The sequence below is a fragment of the Lytechinus pictus genome, chromosome 19 (genome assembly GCF_037042905.1).
Source record: "Lytechinus pictus isolate F3 Inbred chromosome 19, Lp3.0, whole genome shotgun sequence".
NCBI classification, from domain to species: domain Eukaryota; kingdom Metazoa; phylum Echinodermata; class Echinoidea; order Temnopleuroida; family Toxopneustidae; genus Lytechinus; species Lytechinus pictus.
In genome coordinates this window covers 14,720,475-14,737,930 of record NC_087263.1, presented here as the reverse complement: position 1 = coordinate 14,737,930, position 17,456 = coordinate 14,720,475, and the positions used below count along the sequence as shown (strand labels likewise).

Genomic DNA, 17,456 nt, shown 5'->3' with positions numbered 1-17,456 from the left:
AAATACCCCCAACATGGCCAAAGTTCATTGACCTTACATGACCTTTGACCTTGAACATGTGACCTTAAACTCGCACAGGATGTTCAGTGATACTTGATTACTCTTATGTCCAGGTTTCATAAGTCAGATCCATAAACTTTCAAAGTTATGATGGTAATTCAACAGATACCCCCATTATGGCCAAAGTTCATTGACCTTTGACCTTGGTCATGTGACCTAAAATGCGCACAGGATGTTCAGTGATACTTGATTACTCTTATGTCCAAGTTTTATCAACTAGACCAATATACTTTGAAAGTTATGATGGTAATTCAACAAATACCCCCAATTTGGCCAAAGTTCATTGACCCTAAATGACCCTTGACCTTAATCATGTGACCTGAAACTTGCACAAGATGTTCAGTGATACTTGATTAATCTTATGTCCAAGTTTCATGAATCAGATCCATAAACTTTCAAAGTTATGATGGTAATTCAACAGATACCCCCCAATTCGGCCAAAGTTCATTGACCCTAAATGACCTTTGACCTTGGTCATGTGACGTGAAACTCGTGCAGGAACCTTATGTCCAAGTTTCATGAACTAGGTCTATATATTTTCTAAGTTATGATGACATTTCAAAAACTTAACCTTAGGTTAAGATTTTGATGTTGATTCCCCCAACATGGTCTAAGTTCATTGACCCTAAATGACCCTTGACCTTGATCATGTGACATGAAACTCAGGCAGGATATTTAGTAATACTTGATTAAACTTATGGTCAAGTTTCATGAACTAGGTCTATATACTTTCTAAGTTATGTTGTCATTTCAAAAACTTAACCTTCGGTTAAGATTTGGTGTTGACGCCGCCGCCGCCGTCGGAAAAGCTGCGCCTATAGTTTCACTCTGCTATGCAGGTGAGACAAAAATGATAATTGTGATAGTAAGGATGATAATGAAAATAATGTTGGTATAGTCAGTTTTTATATAGCGCTTAACACATGATAAATATATTTCTATGCGCTTCAGAAATAAATGGAAAAAACAGATGTGTCGGTGAGTTCACACTGTTGAGTTACAATTTTGATAAGTAGGTTTTAAGGGCCGTTTTGAATTTGTCAACTGAATCAATTGTATTTTTAAAGGAATTTGAACAGGGGCTGCATGAGCAAAGGAATGTTTACCATATGTTGTTTGTTAATATTGGAGGAACGATTGATAAATTCTTCCTATTGATAATGAAAATGAAATAAAATAAGACAAAATACTGGTAAAGATTGTAGTAGTAATAATGACAATAGCAATGATAGCAATAGTGGAAGTAAAAGTATGAATATGAATACAACCCGGAATACAGTAAGGCTAACAACGCCCGCTCGTCGCAAGCACATTGGGCATTTATTATGATCGACTGAAAATTGCCAGAGCCATGATCCAATTCAGATATTGATAATAATAAAAACCACCGGATAATGTTACAAATAATTATCCGAATACTTTGATACAATGATTGCAACAAACTAATTAAATGGCCTAACTTTCTTAGTCTTTAAAACTGCTTTTTTTTTCAATACAAGGGCATCATCCTGTTAGCCCAAGTAACTTACAAAAATCAGTGCTCCTTGTTTGTAAAATCAATTTTATTCGAAATTGCGAAAAAAGTAAATACTCTACATTGTTCTGAAATACGTATATAATAAAGGACTTTTTCAAATAAAACTTTGTTTCTTCCTCATTATAATAACATGTGAAAATAATGAATAACATGAAATCGTTAACATTATTGAATCTGAATTCATACATAAACATTTTAAATTAATTATTCCAAAAGTAAACTTCAAATTAATCTGTACATTCTTCTTCAATAATTTATTATCACAAAGGGAATAGTAATACAGAAAAGAAACTTCTGAAAATCTCTATGAGGGCGATTCCATGCTAGAAAAATCAGCCATTTTCACAGCATTTTCCAACCTGCTGTCCAAACGAACGAAGAACTTCAATTTCTTTTGTGGTAGTATTAAAGTACTACTGGGTAGACATGCAAAAAACTGACAACCAACAAAAATACGTTGTCCATAGGTGAATTAGAGCTCAAAATGTTGCGTGTCGTACGGGACATTTCTGCGTCCCGTACGACACACAACATTTTCACCTATAATTTACCCATAATCAATTTTTGTGTGTTGGTTATTAGTTTTTCACATGACTACCTACTATAGCTTTATCACTGAAAATACAGAATATTTTATTGCTCAAGCATTCGGCTAGGAAACTAGACATTGTTGTCAAAATGTCCCGTACGACATGTATGGAATCGCCCATGAATATGAATATAAAGCACATACAGAGTTATAATCTATAGATAAATATCAAGTTGCACATGATATTTTTCCTTTACACTACCATTAAATCAAAATAAGATGAGAAATTTATGATAAAATACACACACACAAAATAATCACACACTCAGCTACGCTCCACCCACCCCCATAAATAATGCATGAGAAGAAGGGAAAGGAAAAGGGAGAAAAAAACAAAAGCAAAATGAAATAAAATGGAGAAGGTTAGGATTCGTTTCATTCTTCTTCGCCATGACGTAATAATAAGCGAAATTTTGAGGGGCGCTCCCTTCCCTTGGCATATACGATTACAAACTCATTTTGCATGGTATTTGGTATTTGTTTAATAATGTTGTGTGAGACTTGGAAAAGCACTGTTCTGAAATCTTGTGTTTTTATACACTGCAAAAAACGCCGGTGTTAGTTTAACATTAGCCCGGTATCTATATCGGTCCTCACCAGAGAAGCGCGGAAACACCAGTTAAGAATCAAATCGATATTGGTTTAATGGGTGTTAGTCTAACGCCAAACTGGTGTTGTTTCAACACCTCTCTGATGTGGTCTAGGCCGAATTAACAGCGGCGTTTTTGCAGTGCATGTTTGTGTGTACACGTGGCGGATACGTCTTGGAAACCAGTTTGCATAAAAAATATATAATATAAGTTAAGACCTAGTTTCGGCGTCTGATGCTACAGAAACTGGATATGGTATAGGATTGCATTCTAATTGTTGACGTACCTGTTTGGCTCTCCGTCACATCCTATGCATGACGTGTCTTCTCCGCATTCGTTGCATTCATTCAAACCTTCATTCATATCTAGCCCTGTACCACCAAGGACGCAGTAGCCACATTCGTTGTTCATGGCTCCGGAGTCCATATCTAGAAAGGATGAAAATCGATCTATATAAGCCCCGCTTTTTTCGCAAATTACAGTTCTTTTTCATGCTTTTTAAATTGGATAGGAACTAATTTTACATTCATTATTCTGAAAAGATGATGATAATAATGATAATAACGGTATATTTACCCAGGGTAGCCACTTCAGTTCCGAAAATTGTTTTCCTAGCGGGCCCTGCTATTATTATTACCCGGCTAAGCTTGGCTACCTATTCAGGTGCACGCAGCTTTTTGAGGAATTACTTCCTGTCGGTACCCATTTACCTCACCTGGGTCGAGTGCAGCACACTGTGGATGAATTCCTTGCTGAAGGAAATTATGCCATGGCTGGGATTTGAACCCATGACCCTCTGTTTCAAAGTCCGGAGACTAATCCAATGGGCCACAACGCTCCACAAAAGATGTTGTGTCAGTGATTGCCCTTCCGAAAACTAGTCCCATATCATTAATATGCATACATATTTGTTAATGAGCTGTATCAACTTACAAATGTTTGGAATGGGATGTTTTGTTGTCGTCATGTTTTAAAACCTTCTGTGAAACCTGTTGTATAGCGCATAAGAGAATTCTTAAAATGTAAGTACTAAATCTCCCAGAATGATCATTATGTGGAACACGGCCCTCATGTCCATTTATGCTCTATTTCTCTATTTCTTTAAAATGTCAATCCGTTAATTTGTATCTGATTTATATGTCTTTTATTATGTATTGGAAATGAAGTAAAATAAATGAATTGAATTAAACGCCTGCAACCCCAATGAGTATAGGTATTACAAATACCTAAGGGACACTTCATGTCGCAGTCTCTGTGACCGGATGAGAGGAATGATGGGGCGCCATCTTCCGTTGACATGGAGCAAACGTTACACGCATCTCGGTCGAAACCTTTTGAGGGGCATCCTGAGAGAAGAGAGAGAGAGAAAAAAAGTGTTATTCAATTTAATTATCATCTTTCCTTCATCTATATAGTACATTCTCATTTTACATAACCTTGTCGATCACGTTTTAACTATCTGATATGAAATATCGCCCCCGAATACGCAAAGGTCAAGTCCACCCCAGAAAATGTTGATTGAATAAATAGAGAAAAATCTAACTAGCATAATGCTGAACATTTCATCAAAATCGGATGTTAAATAAGACAGTAATGAAATTTTAAAGTTTCGCTTATTTTTCACAGAACAGTTATATGCACAACTCAGTGACATGTAATTGAGACAGTCGATGATGTCCCTCACTCACTGTTTTTTATTGTTTATATAATAAATATTTCATTTTTACAGATATATTTTGACATTAAGGACCAACCTGACAAAACCATACAGTATTAATGCTAATTTCACATGTTCAGGGAGGGATTTATCGTTGTTTCACTTGACAATGAGGAAAAAATTAGAATATTAGAAAATTATAATGAATTACAAATTAATAGTGAGTGGATGACGACACCAGTCTCCTCATTTGCATACCGACCAGGAGTTCATATAACTGTTTTTGTGAAATTAAGCAAAACTTTAAAATGTCATAACTTTCCTATTTTACATCCGATTTTGATGACATTTTCAGTGTTATGCTTGTCAGATTTTTCGCTTTTTATTCAAATCAACTTTTTCTTGGGGGTAAACTTGTCCTTTAAATGGTCCTTGTATTGGTATACAAAATTAGGAAAATTAATGAATCAATTTATTTTTGCCAATAATAATTTATTCACCTAACCTCCGGGGTCTCCTCTTCATTACTGGAAAGAATACAATCATATGTCACACACTATGCTCACAGTGTGTTCACATACTGGACGGTGTGAAAATATTATCCACACTGTCAAAATGCTGGAATTCAACAGTGTGAAAAAAAAATTGACACTGGACACCTCGAAAGTGACTGCACAGCGTGTTCACATGGTCTACTATGTAAATATATGTTTCACACTTCTGAAATATTCAAATTGTACAGTGTGAATGTGATTTCACATTGTGTTCCACACTGTGAACACACTGTGGCACACACTGTGGTACACATTGTGGGACACTGTGTTCTTCCCAGTAGGGGATAATTGCGTTAAGAACTGAAGAAAGGAATGAGATTCAAAGCCTATGGTTAAATTTAGGAGCGAAATTCAAAACCACATGACAATTTTACTTCTTGTTGTTGTTTTGAGGTGTCATTAAACGTAGGATCTAACCATTATTTTGTAGGGATGTTTACACGTACCAGAGAAGGTCTTATCGACAGTTTCACACATCTCATCGATGCTCATGAATCCGGTATACTGGTAGATGACGTCATCGGTTATCATCCACGGAGTGTCCGTCGAGTTATCAATTGGGGTCATCATCATTATGACGTCATTGATGATGTCTACGACGCCATGGGCTATAGTCCCACACGCATCCTCGTCGGTTAGGATGAAAAAGAGGTGGTTAACGATTTCTGTTGCCAGGTCTTCAGCTTCTGAAAAGGATACGACGTTAAGATATGAGTTTACAAACAGAACATAGTCATTCTAGATGGCGAGGGTCTACTTAACCGCCTAATCGCCCCAAACAAAGATGAGAACATGAATTGAAACGTTATGCATTCTATGATATATATATGGCTGAAACCTGAATCCGGTTATTAAACAGGATAGGGGACACAGAGCGGTAAAATATTGTGCACTTCATAGATATGGGACGTTTAATCTACTTGTCATGTAACTTTACTGGTTATGCATCTGTCACTGCAATGACCTCAATCAAGCCACCACCATCACCTTCACCACAACCACCAACATCCTCACCACCGTCATCACTATCACCAGCAGCAGCACAACAAGCAGCACATCATTACCATAATCACCGCCCTCAATCTATCACCAATCCATTATCAATATTTCCATGACAACCATATATTATTTCTATTACCCCCTCAAAATCCACCACCATGAGCAACACCACCTACCCCCATATCCATATCTAAGATGTGACCACAAAATACTGTAAACATCACAAATATTTCCACCACCCTCCATAATCATAACCATTTTTACCTCCCCTCCATAATGAAAATTGCCACAACACCCATAGCTGTTGACGAACCAATCATACTCCAACCACCACCACCACCATAATTGCCCCTACACCATTATTACTTGTATTACTACCACCATGACTATCACTGTCGCTACCAACAGTAGAAACACCATCACAGTCGGCATCACCATGATTACAATCATCCATCAAGGCTACATCCTCTTACCTGAATTCGTCAATGCTTCGGTGATTTCATCACAAAGCTCCTGCTTGCTATCGAATCCCATGGCTTCATAAACAAGCGCTTCAATCTCCTGGGCAATCGGATATAGAGGTGAGGTGGAATTAATCCCTACATCTCCTAGGATCTCATCCACAATATCACACCCAAATTCTCCCGAAGTCAACATAGTGCTCAACATCTTCGTCTCGAAATCGTAGATCAATTTCGGCAAAGATGGCTCTAGGAAGTGGTGAGCTAGAGGGCATATTGTCATAGGATCGTTTATATCGATTCCATAGAGCTCCTGGGCAACGCTGGCAGCTGATTCAAGCAGGGGTGAGAACAGCATTGATAGATCCTCGGGGTTCCCACCAAGGCCAGGCATCATGGTGTCTCCTAATGTCATGTTCATCATGCCCATTCCGGGCATGCCTGGCATGCCCGACATATCTCCAGAGCCATTCCAAGCGGTCATGTTGGATTCTCCTGTTAGCACGTCCATTCCCAAAGCAACAAGAGCATTGCAGAACTCTGTGGCATTGAATCCATCCTCGTTGTCCCTAGAAGAGATGACCTCCTCACAAACCGGTTCCCACATGCCACTCATATTGCCTATTTCCGGGATTCTCTGGGCCAACTCTGGAAGCACTTCAGAACAGAGGTATACGTAGGAGTCTATCAGACGATACTGTGTCCAGAACCCACCTACAACGTCCAGGATGTAAGGTATCGTCAGTGCCCCATCTGGAAGGATCTCTCCTGGGTTCTTGAAGGGGTACCATTCATCCATTGGCGGTTCTGACATCGTGGAAGTGGGTGTTGTTTGGGCTGTTGCCAGAGCAACGACCCAAAGCACTGTGAACGTTAACGCGGAAATAAACATCTTGGTATAAAGTCACCAAATGAATTTACAACTCTTCGCCGAAGGCTTGTACTCAAATCCTTTCGGAATGTTGACCTGCACAGATAAAAAGCGAAATATTACCTAGTCACAACCCTTGTTGATTAATACCTCGGTCACATTTGCTCTACGGCGGCCGAACGGCGAGTCGAAAACAGCCGTTTTAACATTTTCTTGTACCAACTACATACAGGTGGTTTAAATTAAAATTAATAAAACGGCTGTTTTCGACTCGCCGTACGGCCGCCGTAGAGCAAATGTGACCAAGGTATAAAGACCACTTTAGAAATGACAATACAATGGCACTCGGGAGGGAGAGACGGGCTAGATTGATCTGTCCCATCATGTCGAATGGTGCCGTTGGTCATGGTGATATACTAATACCTGTATACGAACTTCGCTCTCTTGACAATAAGTTATTGTTGTTCCTTCATTTCTCAGCAAACATTAGGCTAAGGTTATGAATTCGCTGCACTGGCTCCCTATCAAAAATCGGATTATCTTTAAGATTTTGTTGCTTGCTTTTCATAGTATTCTTGGATCAGCACCACGATGCAGTCTTTCATTTATCAATTACTACAGATCAAGTAGGTCTTTGCGCCCATCCACTTCTGGCTACCTTGTTATTCCAAAAGTTTCAAAAACTTGGGGGAAAAGATCATGTGCTTTTGCACGCCCCACTTTGTGGAATAGCCTTCTTGAAGACATAAAAAATGTATCTCTGTCGAGACTTTCAAAAATCTTCTAAAAACTTTTTTTTATTTAACAGTTAGCTCTTTATGCGCCTTGAGTACTCTACAGAGTGGATTTGGTGCTTTATAAGTCACATAAGTCACATTATTATTATAATTATTATCATAACTCTTGGATCCATGATTCTTGTCAAGGAGTAGAAAACTATCCACTATTCTGTATTGGGGTGTGAAGCCCATACCTCTGACCTTTAGTCCTAAATATAAAAACTGTGGTGTTAAAACTGACACCAGTTGGTGTTAATAGAGGACCACACCCCGAGGTGTTAAAATTACACCCTAGAGATTGAACATAACATCAAAGAGTGTAAATGTAACAACCAAAGGTGCTGTAATAACACCTATAGGTGTTAAAGTAACACCATCAATTTAACACCGGAGTAAAATAACTGGTGTGGTCCTCCATGTACACCGGTTAACACCACAGTTTTTGCTGTGTATAGGTCTCAGGAACCAGGGGCCGATTGCACGAAAGGGTCTTTCCAAGGACCGTCTTTCGTGTCGCCCATCTTTTATGATGCGCTATAAGCGGGGTGTTTCTGAAATTTATGATAAGCAAATAAAATTCGTAAGCTTGCTTTTAAATCAAATTTTATACAATTTCATGAGATATCACATCATTTTATAAACAAATATTTTGTTTATTTTAACGGACAAATAAAATATATTTGCAGATAATTTATTTGAAATGCGTTTCACATGGCGTATCATAAAAGATGGGCGACACGAAAGACTGTCCTTGGAAAGACCCTTTCGTGCAATCGGCCCCAGGAGAGGCTAACAAGAACAATCGGAAATGAACACATAATAGTTGGCATAGCTGTTGCACCAGTTCTTGTAGAAAATACAAATGCGATGTTAACATATAACGTAAACTCTTATTTTATGCGACAGACAATATTGATTGATTATCCTACCGTTTGCAGTTAAAATAACAGCAATCGAACCGAACAGTGGCGTGGGAACTGTCTGAATCACCCAGCGTTTTTTGTTGAGCCCATATGAAGTTGGTATTTGGTACCGTAAACTTCCAACTCCATTTAATAGACCAGTTCGTAGTGACTTTATGGACAATTTTGGTAAAATGACCTCAAATGACCTTTCATTTCTTTCATTATGAAAGGCAGATTTCAAAGCCAGGTATTACGTAAGCATGCCTTACATAGCAGGATGAAGAAATTGAATAGACCAGGTGACTAGATAATAGCACACCAACGAACGCTCTATTTGTGGCATTTCTATTTTGAATGCATATGATAGCATGTTGTACAATGTACTTGGCAAACTGTGAAATACCAGTCATTCGTGGACGCATTGTTGTTTTTGTGGATGTAAATGAAAAACACAATTCAAAAGAATATATGAATAATCAAAACATCACCGTTGGTGCTTATCTCATTAAATTCTAAACCACCATGTCACTTTAGTACCAATGACCTTCCTCTGATCATGCGCAGAGTGGAACTACGAACTGGATTATTGGAAAAACTATCAAACACTAAACAATTTGTCAGATTTCATATATAACAGTTCACTTGATTGCTGTAACGTGTTCTTGAATATGATGTTACAATAAATGTAATTAATTTAGATAGGCCTGCTTAAGATTGATTGATTGATTGATTGAATTTATTCTTCTTCATTTCAAACAAATTGACAAAGTAAGTAGGAACAAATCAGAACATGATTAACAGAACTGAAAACGACAACATTTCTATAAATTAAACGTACATCAATAACATCATGTTGATATTCTGTATAAGAGTATTCGTTTAGTTATTCGTAGATCAAAAGTTAGATGACTGTTATTCAAAGTGCTTACGTAAGAGAGATTTGGATCTGATATAGATGACCGAGTTTGGTTCTGAAAAAGAAACGCAGCAGCACAATGCATCATCCCATGGACCTATGAAGAGATGGACATTCATCGCTTAGATAATGAATTCACCAACAGGTGACTGTAATTGTCATCTGAATAACATTCTCTTCATACTAGTCTTCTTTGGTCCTATGATCGTCACCGTGAGAAGGGACTGAAGCAGTTAGTGATTGGAAATTTATATTTCACAAATTATATGCGCAATAGATAACAAATCACTTAAATCATGGGAAATCGATGTGCAGTTCTTGTTTACCTTTGGTAATCTTAGTTCCATGTGTTTTATTTGGGGGAAATGTCTGCATATTTGAATAAACATTGTAGAGGCAATATTGTGATTGATTGTTTACCATTTAACAGTTTAAGATTTAATTTTCCCAAGTTTCTTCATAATATTCCAGATATACGTGGCACATAACACGTATAGATCGTGTATCTCTCAATGTTAATGAGGTCCTTATGTGTGAGCGGTAGTTAGCGGATCGAATAATATCATATTTTATATCATAAAAATCGTCTGCTTCTCAGGTTTGCTGCTCCATATATGAAGCATGTTGACTGAAGGGCACATGCTGAAACAGGGTATCAGCCAACAAAAATCAAGACCGGGAAACTGTTCCGTCTTTGAGTGATCAGATACCCTTGGTAGTCATGGCAATTGCTATTGTTACAACACCTGTGTGTTCTCATCAGGTGACGGTGACTATCATTGGATCAAAGAAATGCTCGCGTTAATCGTCCATCTTTTCATAGGTCCATGGTTTGTCCAATGATCCCGTACTTAACGCAAACGCTTGGATGTATCATCAGAGTTAGAGAAAATCGGACGTCCAATTTTGGACTTTCATTGAATATTATTTGAGGGCATTAGTATGAACAATCTAGTTTAAACATGAAGAATAAAAATGACAATTTACACGAGCCATGGCTAGTTTTGAAAATGAGTTATCCTGAAATGAATTATGAAAAATCTTGCAATTGCAGAAAATATCTTGAAGTTATTCGAATGGGATACGATAATACTTTCTGTTCATTTTGTTTAATCGATTATTAGGGATGTTAATGTCATGAATTATTGAATTATGCATCTACTCACTGCATCAAATTACAAATTGTACCGTCTAACATAATTTTTGTGAACAACCGGAGCGAGAGAACATCAACTTTAAATGCAATGATCTTACTGTTAAGAGAATATTCAAGTTATTGTGCACGTTTTGGCCATCCTGATATTTACGGAATTTTTCTAGATAACCTTGAAAATCCTGGATATTTGTGTATTGCAGGAATTATCCTTCAAAACCTCAAAATCTCCTCAAAATCAAAAGTTGAACCACGGGGCTTGCCTGTAATGCCTGCAGGGAGTGAATGAAGCTATATGCACTGCAAAAACTCCGGTGTTGATTTAACACCAGCCTGGTATCTATATCGGGCCACACCAGAGAGGCGTTGAAACGACACCGGTTTGGTGTTAGGCTAACACCAATTTGGCATTTAAGCGAAACCAATTAGTGGTAAACCAATATCGGTTTGATTATTAACTGGTGTTGTTTCAATACTTCTCTGGTGTGGCCATATATAGATTCCGGGCTGGTGTTAAATCAACACCGTTTTTGCAGTGTAAGCAATACAAAATGGTCGTGAACGGCCATAAAAATTCCATAAATTAAACTCATATCATGAAGCTATACTATGCGAAACAAAAACACCGGTGTTGATTTAACACCAAACCAGTGTCGTTTCAACACCTCTCTGGTGTGGCCCGATATAGATACCAAGCTGGTATTAAATCAACACCGGCGTTTTTGCCGTGTATAAGAGTATTCGTTTAGTTATTCGTAGATCAAACCTAGCCGACTGTTATTCAAAGTGCTTATTTTATGCAGTAAGAAAATGCAAACAATTGTTAATGTGTTTATTACATTTTCTATTCATATTTTATGTTATTGTTATCATTATCTTTTTTTGCTATATATTCTTATTATTTTATTAATTTGTTTATTACACATCATTTTTAATTCGTATTTCATTTCATTATTCAATTATTTATTTCATTTCTATTTTCATTCATTCATTAATTATTTCTTCTTCTTCTTCTTTGTAGTCTGCTTCCTTCAATCCTGAAGATTCTTGCAGAACTTGGTGAAGTGTGTGTCACAAGGGTAAAGTGCATGTGCCAAATATATACATATTTATCTCTATGCTTATGTAATTTATGTATTTATTTATTCATTAATTCATTTTTTTATTTGTTTTATTTCTTCCCCCCTTTTTTTTTTTGGGGGGGGGTATTTACTATGAATAATGGTAATTCATGAAGATGAAATCTAACATTCCGTAGACTCTCATCTTCGAATACCTTCCCCAATTCTTGTATAATATTTCCATTAGATAACAATTTACTAAGTTCACTTTCAAGTTCAAGACCACGAGTTCTGTTTATCGTTCAACTCCCAATTTCAAGGCCCTGATGGTGAGAATATTATATTATCACCCCCACCTTCAAAAAGTATTTCTTGTACCAATCGGTGCTTGTTACTTTGCGTATTTATTAAGATACACATGTTGTAGAAAATCAGAGAATAGGGGCCGGTTGCACGGAGCTCCGATTTTGTTACTCAAAAAATCAAACGCAAGTCCCTCATACGCCCATTTCATTGGTTGAAAATCAACTTTCGATAGATTTTTTAGGAGATGTATTTGATCACATCTTTTTGTGCAACGGGTCCCTGGACAGACACGGACTACGTTTGTTGAAATGCAACAAATAGAATTGATTTTATTTCACCGATTAAACTAGGATTTTCTTTCCGAAGGTTAATATTCCTACCCCAGCTGTTCGCTAAAACACATCGATTTCACACCATCATTCGGTCTGCTTTAAGCAAAATAGACGCTATCGAATGGCAAATATCACTGACATGCATCCATAGCGATAATACCAAGATTGAAATCGAGGTTAATCCAAAATGAATAATCACCGTTTATTCATTTCCATCGATGATTCGAATGAATAATTATCGAGAAACATGCAATTCAACATAACATTACATACAATTATTTACAGAAAAATTATCATGATAGCCGTTATATACAGGATCCTTAAAGGAGAATGAAACCCTTGAAACCAGCTGAATCCATATCAAAGAGAAAAATCAAACAAACATATTGTTGAAAGTTTGAGGAAGATTGAATGAATAATAAGAAAGTTATGAGCATTTTAATATTGAGATCACTAATGCCATGTAGATCCTCCCATTGGCAATGCGACCAAGATCTGTGATGTCACACACGTACAACTCCCTCATTACTTTAGTACTTATTTCATTTATATTCTCACTTTTATAGAGTCTATCACAAGGTGAGGTGTTCTCTTTATGAGAGGACAAGTACAGAGGTTTCACAACATTATATCATTGATGAATCGTTTGTCATATGATTAGAATGAGCAAAAAGAGATGTTTTGGGGTATATTTTCAGTGTCCAAAAGGGGAGAGTTGTTCATCTGTGACATCATAGATCTTGGTCGCATTGCCAATGGGAGGATCTCCATAGCATTAGTGATCTCGACATTCAAATGCTCATAACTCTTCTATTGCTAGTCCTATTTTACTCAAACTTTTGTTGATCTTATTCTTTGATTTTTCTGCTTTCACAAAAGCTAACTTGCTCCAAGAGTTTCATTCTCCTTTAATGATGAGGTTAATTATTATTTTTGTTAAAAAAATAGTGTAGATGTTGTTATACAGAGGTTTTACAGTAACTGTTGTCCTAAAGAATGTATGTGACATCATTACAAAACCCTTTTAATAGGCCTTAGTGTTGTTGTACAAAGTGTAATTGTTGTTTTACAATGACAATAGTTAACTGTTGTTCCATAGAATGTAATTGTTTATAAATCATAGCGATCATTAGTGGAAGAGCCGTGGTGTAGTGGTTCTGACTCTCGCCTTGTAAACAGAGGGTCGTGTGTTCGAATCCCACCGCGGTCTAGCGTCCTTTGGCAAGGCGTTAATCCACACTTTGCCACTCTCGACCCAGGTGCTAAATGGGTACCCGGTAGGATGCGAAAGATATTGTATGTTTGATTTTGCCAGCGCCATAATGAGGCTGCGATGAATGCAAGGAATGCTCCCCAGGGAGTGGAAATTGTGCACTTTTCGTGCGGGATTAAAATGAATCCAATGACCGGGGTAATAATATGCTGTAACGCGCTTTGAGCCATTTTGGGAAAAGCGCTTTATAAAAATTGGCTATTATTATTATTATTATCATTTACAATATCATATCTAAAGGTAAACTCCAACTGTTATAGAGAGGTTGAATCTTGTTGTACACTCTATAAAAAAATATTGGGTAAAAATTGCTCCATGATGGTAATTATTTGTCCAACCAACATTGGGCATTTCTTTTGGGCGTTTTTGTTTATCCAGTGTGATGAAAATTTTGCCCATTCTAAAGTAAATGCTGCTTATTCTTTAACCTTACTGGACAATATGCTTCCTGAATTGGGTAAAATACTGGCCCGAATTGGTTGGACACACACTTTCCCTCATGCTGGTTAAAAATTTTCCCAATGTTGTTTACAGTGTATAAAGAGTGCAGTCATTGTTGGTAATTGTTGTATTGGGGTGTTCCCGTAGAGGCCATTTACAAAATCATTAATGGAAAGTGTAGTTGTTATTATTATTGGCTATTAAATTATTACTTTATCTAAATTAGAGTTTTTCATCCTATATTGTGGTCTGTTTCATGATGTTTGAGGACATACAGGCACTCATACACATGTTTCATCTCAGTTTGATAATTTTTTTAAATCAGCTGCTCACAAAGTGAAACTATCCCTTTAATATACACAAGCATTTTTGCATAGAGATCACCATCTACAAAATCTCTTATACTAATTGTTGTTTTACAGAGGAAAAATGCTGTAGATCAATATACACATTTTCAGTTTTAAGCGTAAGACTCGCCTTGTTCAGATTGCAATACTTATTTCTGTGATATTATGATATAAAACATGACAGATATATACATAAAATATGCATACTATGTAAATTCCATGGGACTGTCTTCTGTTATACTTTTGTTTGGTTATGACGCGACCTTGTTGTGATGAAAAATGATGTTGTCTCTGAAGGAATATAGCATATATAGCTAGTAATATCATAAGCCGAATTCCTGGTTTACTATTACAATACAATACATTACATTTTTTTTTTTTTTTTTTTTTGGGGGGGGGTGGGTAATAAATTCTTTTCATGCCCTAGTATCCATGCCCCCTGCATATGAAGTTACGATTAACCTTTACAGACAATAATATGTTGTTTTTACAGAGCTTGAAATCGAAATCTATTGAAATCCCACTTAAGCATCGATCGTAAATTCAAGATGGTAATTTTGGTTGTTGTTTTTTTGTTAGCATAAAAACCTTTAAATACCGTTGTGCTCAAAAGTTAGTGAACCCAGCCACAAAATGCACTCCTCCATGCTGAGTGTTGAACGTAGACAACAACGCTACAATGTTTGACGAGCCCAGAGGAACAATATTTTATTAATGTATTTTTTTTTTTCATCACCTGACTTCACAATTAAATATCTAAAAACCGGGCAGAACTTGAACACATTAATTGTGTTATTTTTCTGGTGTCGTTCACTTTTCAGCGCCACTGTATGTAGGCCGTCAATCCTGCACATTCCATCTGAAAATAAGGTGAACGATCCACTCCTCGAAGGGAGTTGAAAATATATCACTTGATTAAGAGTGACTTTCACTTGTATTTGAGTGAGGTTCACCCTTTAAATAATAGATTTGTGTGAAACATCCGTACGATTACTCTAAATTTACTCAAAACTGAATGTTCCTTGATTTCAGTACCAACGGAGTACAAAGCGAGTAAAAATTCACTTTTTCAAAGAGTATAAACTGTATTTTTGTTCGGTTAATGATACTGAATTGTAAAGTAAATTACACTGCAAAAACTCTGGTGTTGATTTAACACCAACCCGGAATTTATATATGTCCACACAACAGAAGTGTTAAACAACACCAGTTTCGTTTTGGTCTAATACCAGATAGGTGTTTAAACAACACCAATTAGTATTAAAACAACATCGGTTTGATTCCAAACTGGTGTTCTTTCAATACTTCTCTGGTGTGGACATATATAGATTCCGGGCTGGTGTTAAATCAACACCTGAGTTTTTGCAGTGTAGAAAATAGCTACTCACCAATTCAGATGACACAGAAGAAAATGAAAGGCGGTGAATTACCCTCCATTAATTAACAGGTACATGTGTACTAGGCTAATGTATATATATATCAAGAGAAAAACAAATGCATATGATTGAAGGGTAAAAAGGGTGCGGATGATAACTCGTAAACGCGTTACTGCGCATGACCGTCAGTAGCGTGATCTGATTGGTGGGTTGTATTGATTTCTGGAGAAAAAAGGGAATAAAAAAGAAAGAGTTAGAGAGAGAGAGGGAGAGAGAGAGAGAGGGGGGGGGGGCGGGGCGAGAGAGAATATGGGTCGGGAGTGTTATACTAAAAGTACTAGTATATAGGCTAGGTACAAAATACTCGGACTCGGATTTTTTACAGGAAAATATGATTTCATAAATTATCCATCATTTCTGGTCGTATGCATTTTTTTACAATGCTAAATGGATTTTGTACATTATTACATAGAAGTAAGTCTCTTTTTAAATGTAATTTAAGACACGATCTATCAATCCAGGTGTGTCTATATATCCATGGGCCACTTGTTATACGGACGCCATTATTAACTTCATTTTCAACATGTTATTTCTAAGACGTTAGTACAAACAACACTGATAATCCGTCGTGTTTATAAATTCACTTACGCGTCATCATCATCATCGTCATCATCATCACCATCATCAGCTACAACAACATCATCATCCTCATCATCGTCATCATCATCGTCATCATCATCATCATCATCATCATCAACAACTACAACAACATCAACGATAACAGCTGTGGAAAACAACTCTTCGCGCTTCGGGGTCGCTGAGCGATATCAGAAGTTGACGCCCGTGACATATTCTGCCCAAATTTGGCAAAAGGAAGCTAGTGACACATCAGTCAAATTTGAATTAATGTTGTTTCTGAAGCACCCTTTGTATGCTGCATGTTCAGGCAAAATTTGAGGAGGAAATTATTGTTCTATGGAAAGATATTGAAAAAAATATGCTGTTAAATTGCATTGATGCCTATGTAAATGACGAACACACATTGCTCATTTACAACAAATGATACTTTTGTAACTTGCTTCCTTTTGCCAAAGTACGGCAGAATTAGGATCGGTCCATGAATGATCCTACAAGGGTTCCATGATATTTGCTCCGGCGACAATAATGTTCCGCCGCAAATTCCACACATTAATGAAATGACCAACTTCAACCCTGGATCTAACACTCTACCCATCCATACACATAACGT

At 37.0% G+C, this 17,456-nt stretch overlaps 1 protein-coding gene across 2 annotated transcripts in view; it reads right to left on the bottom strand.

Annotated features, from left to right (window-relative positions):
• Positions 1–16,306, bottom strand: part of LOC129282804 (uncharacterized) — a 45,348-nt gene extending 29,042 nt beyond the window's left edge. Inside the window, exons 1-5 of one of the 2 annotated variants that reach the window (XM_064113913.1) lie at positions 16,220–16,306; positions 6,460–7,414; positions 5,434–5,673; positions 4,003–4,122; positions 3,063–3,204 (exon numbers count right to left, since the gene is read on the bottom strand). In XM_064113913.1, coding sequence (XP_063969983.1) covers positions 3,063–3,204; positions 4,003–4,122; positions 5,434–5,673; positions 6,460–7,339 — 1,382 coding nt within the window. In that variant the 5' untranslated portion in view covers positions 7,340–7,414; positions 16,220–16,306. Of the gene's footprint in view, positions 1–3,062; positions 3,205–4,002; positions 4,123–5,433; positions 5,674–6,459; positions 7,415–9,026; positions 9,156–16,219 lie in introns of those variants that run through there. The other variant, XM_064113914.1, reaches the window with a different exon arrangement.
• Positions 16,307–17,456: the final 1,150 nt, after the last annotated feature.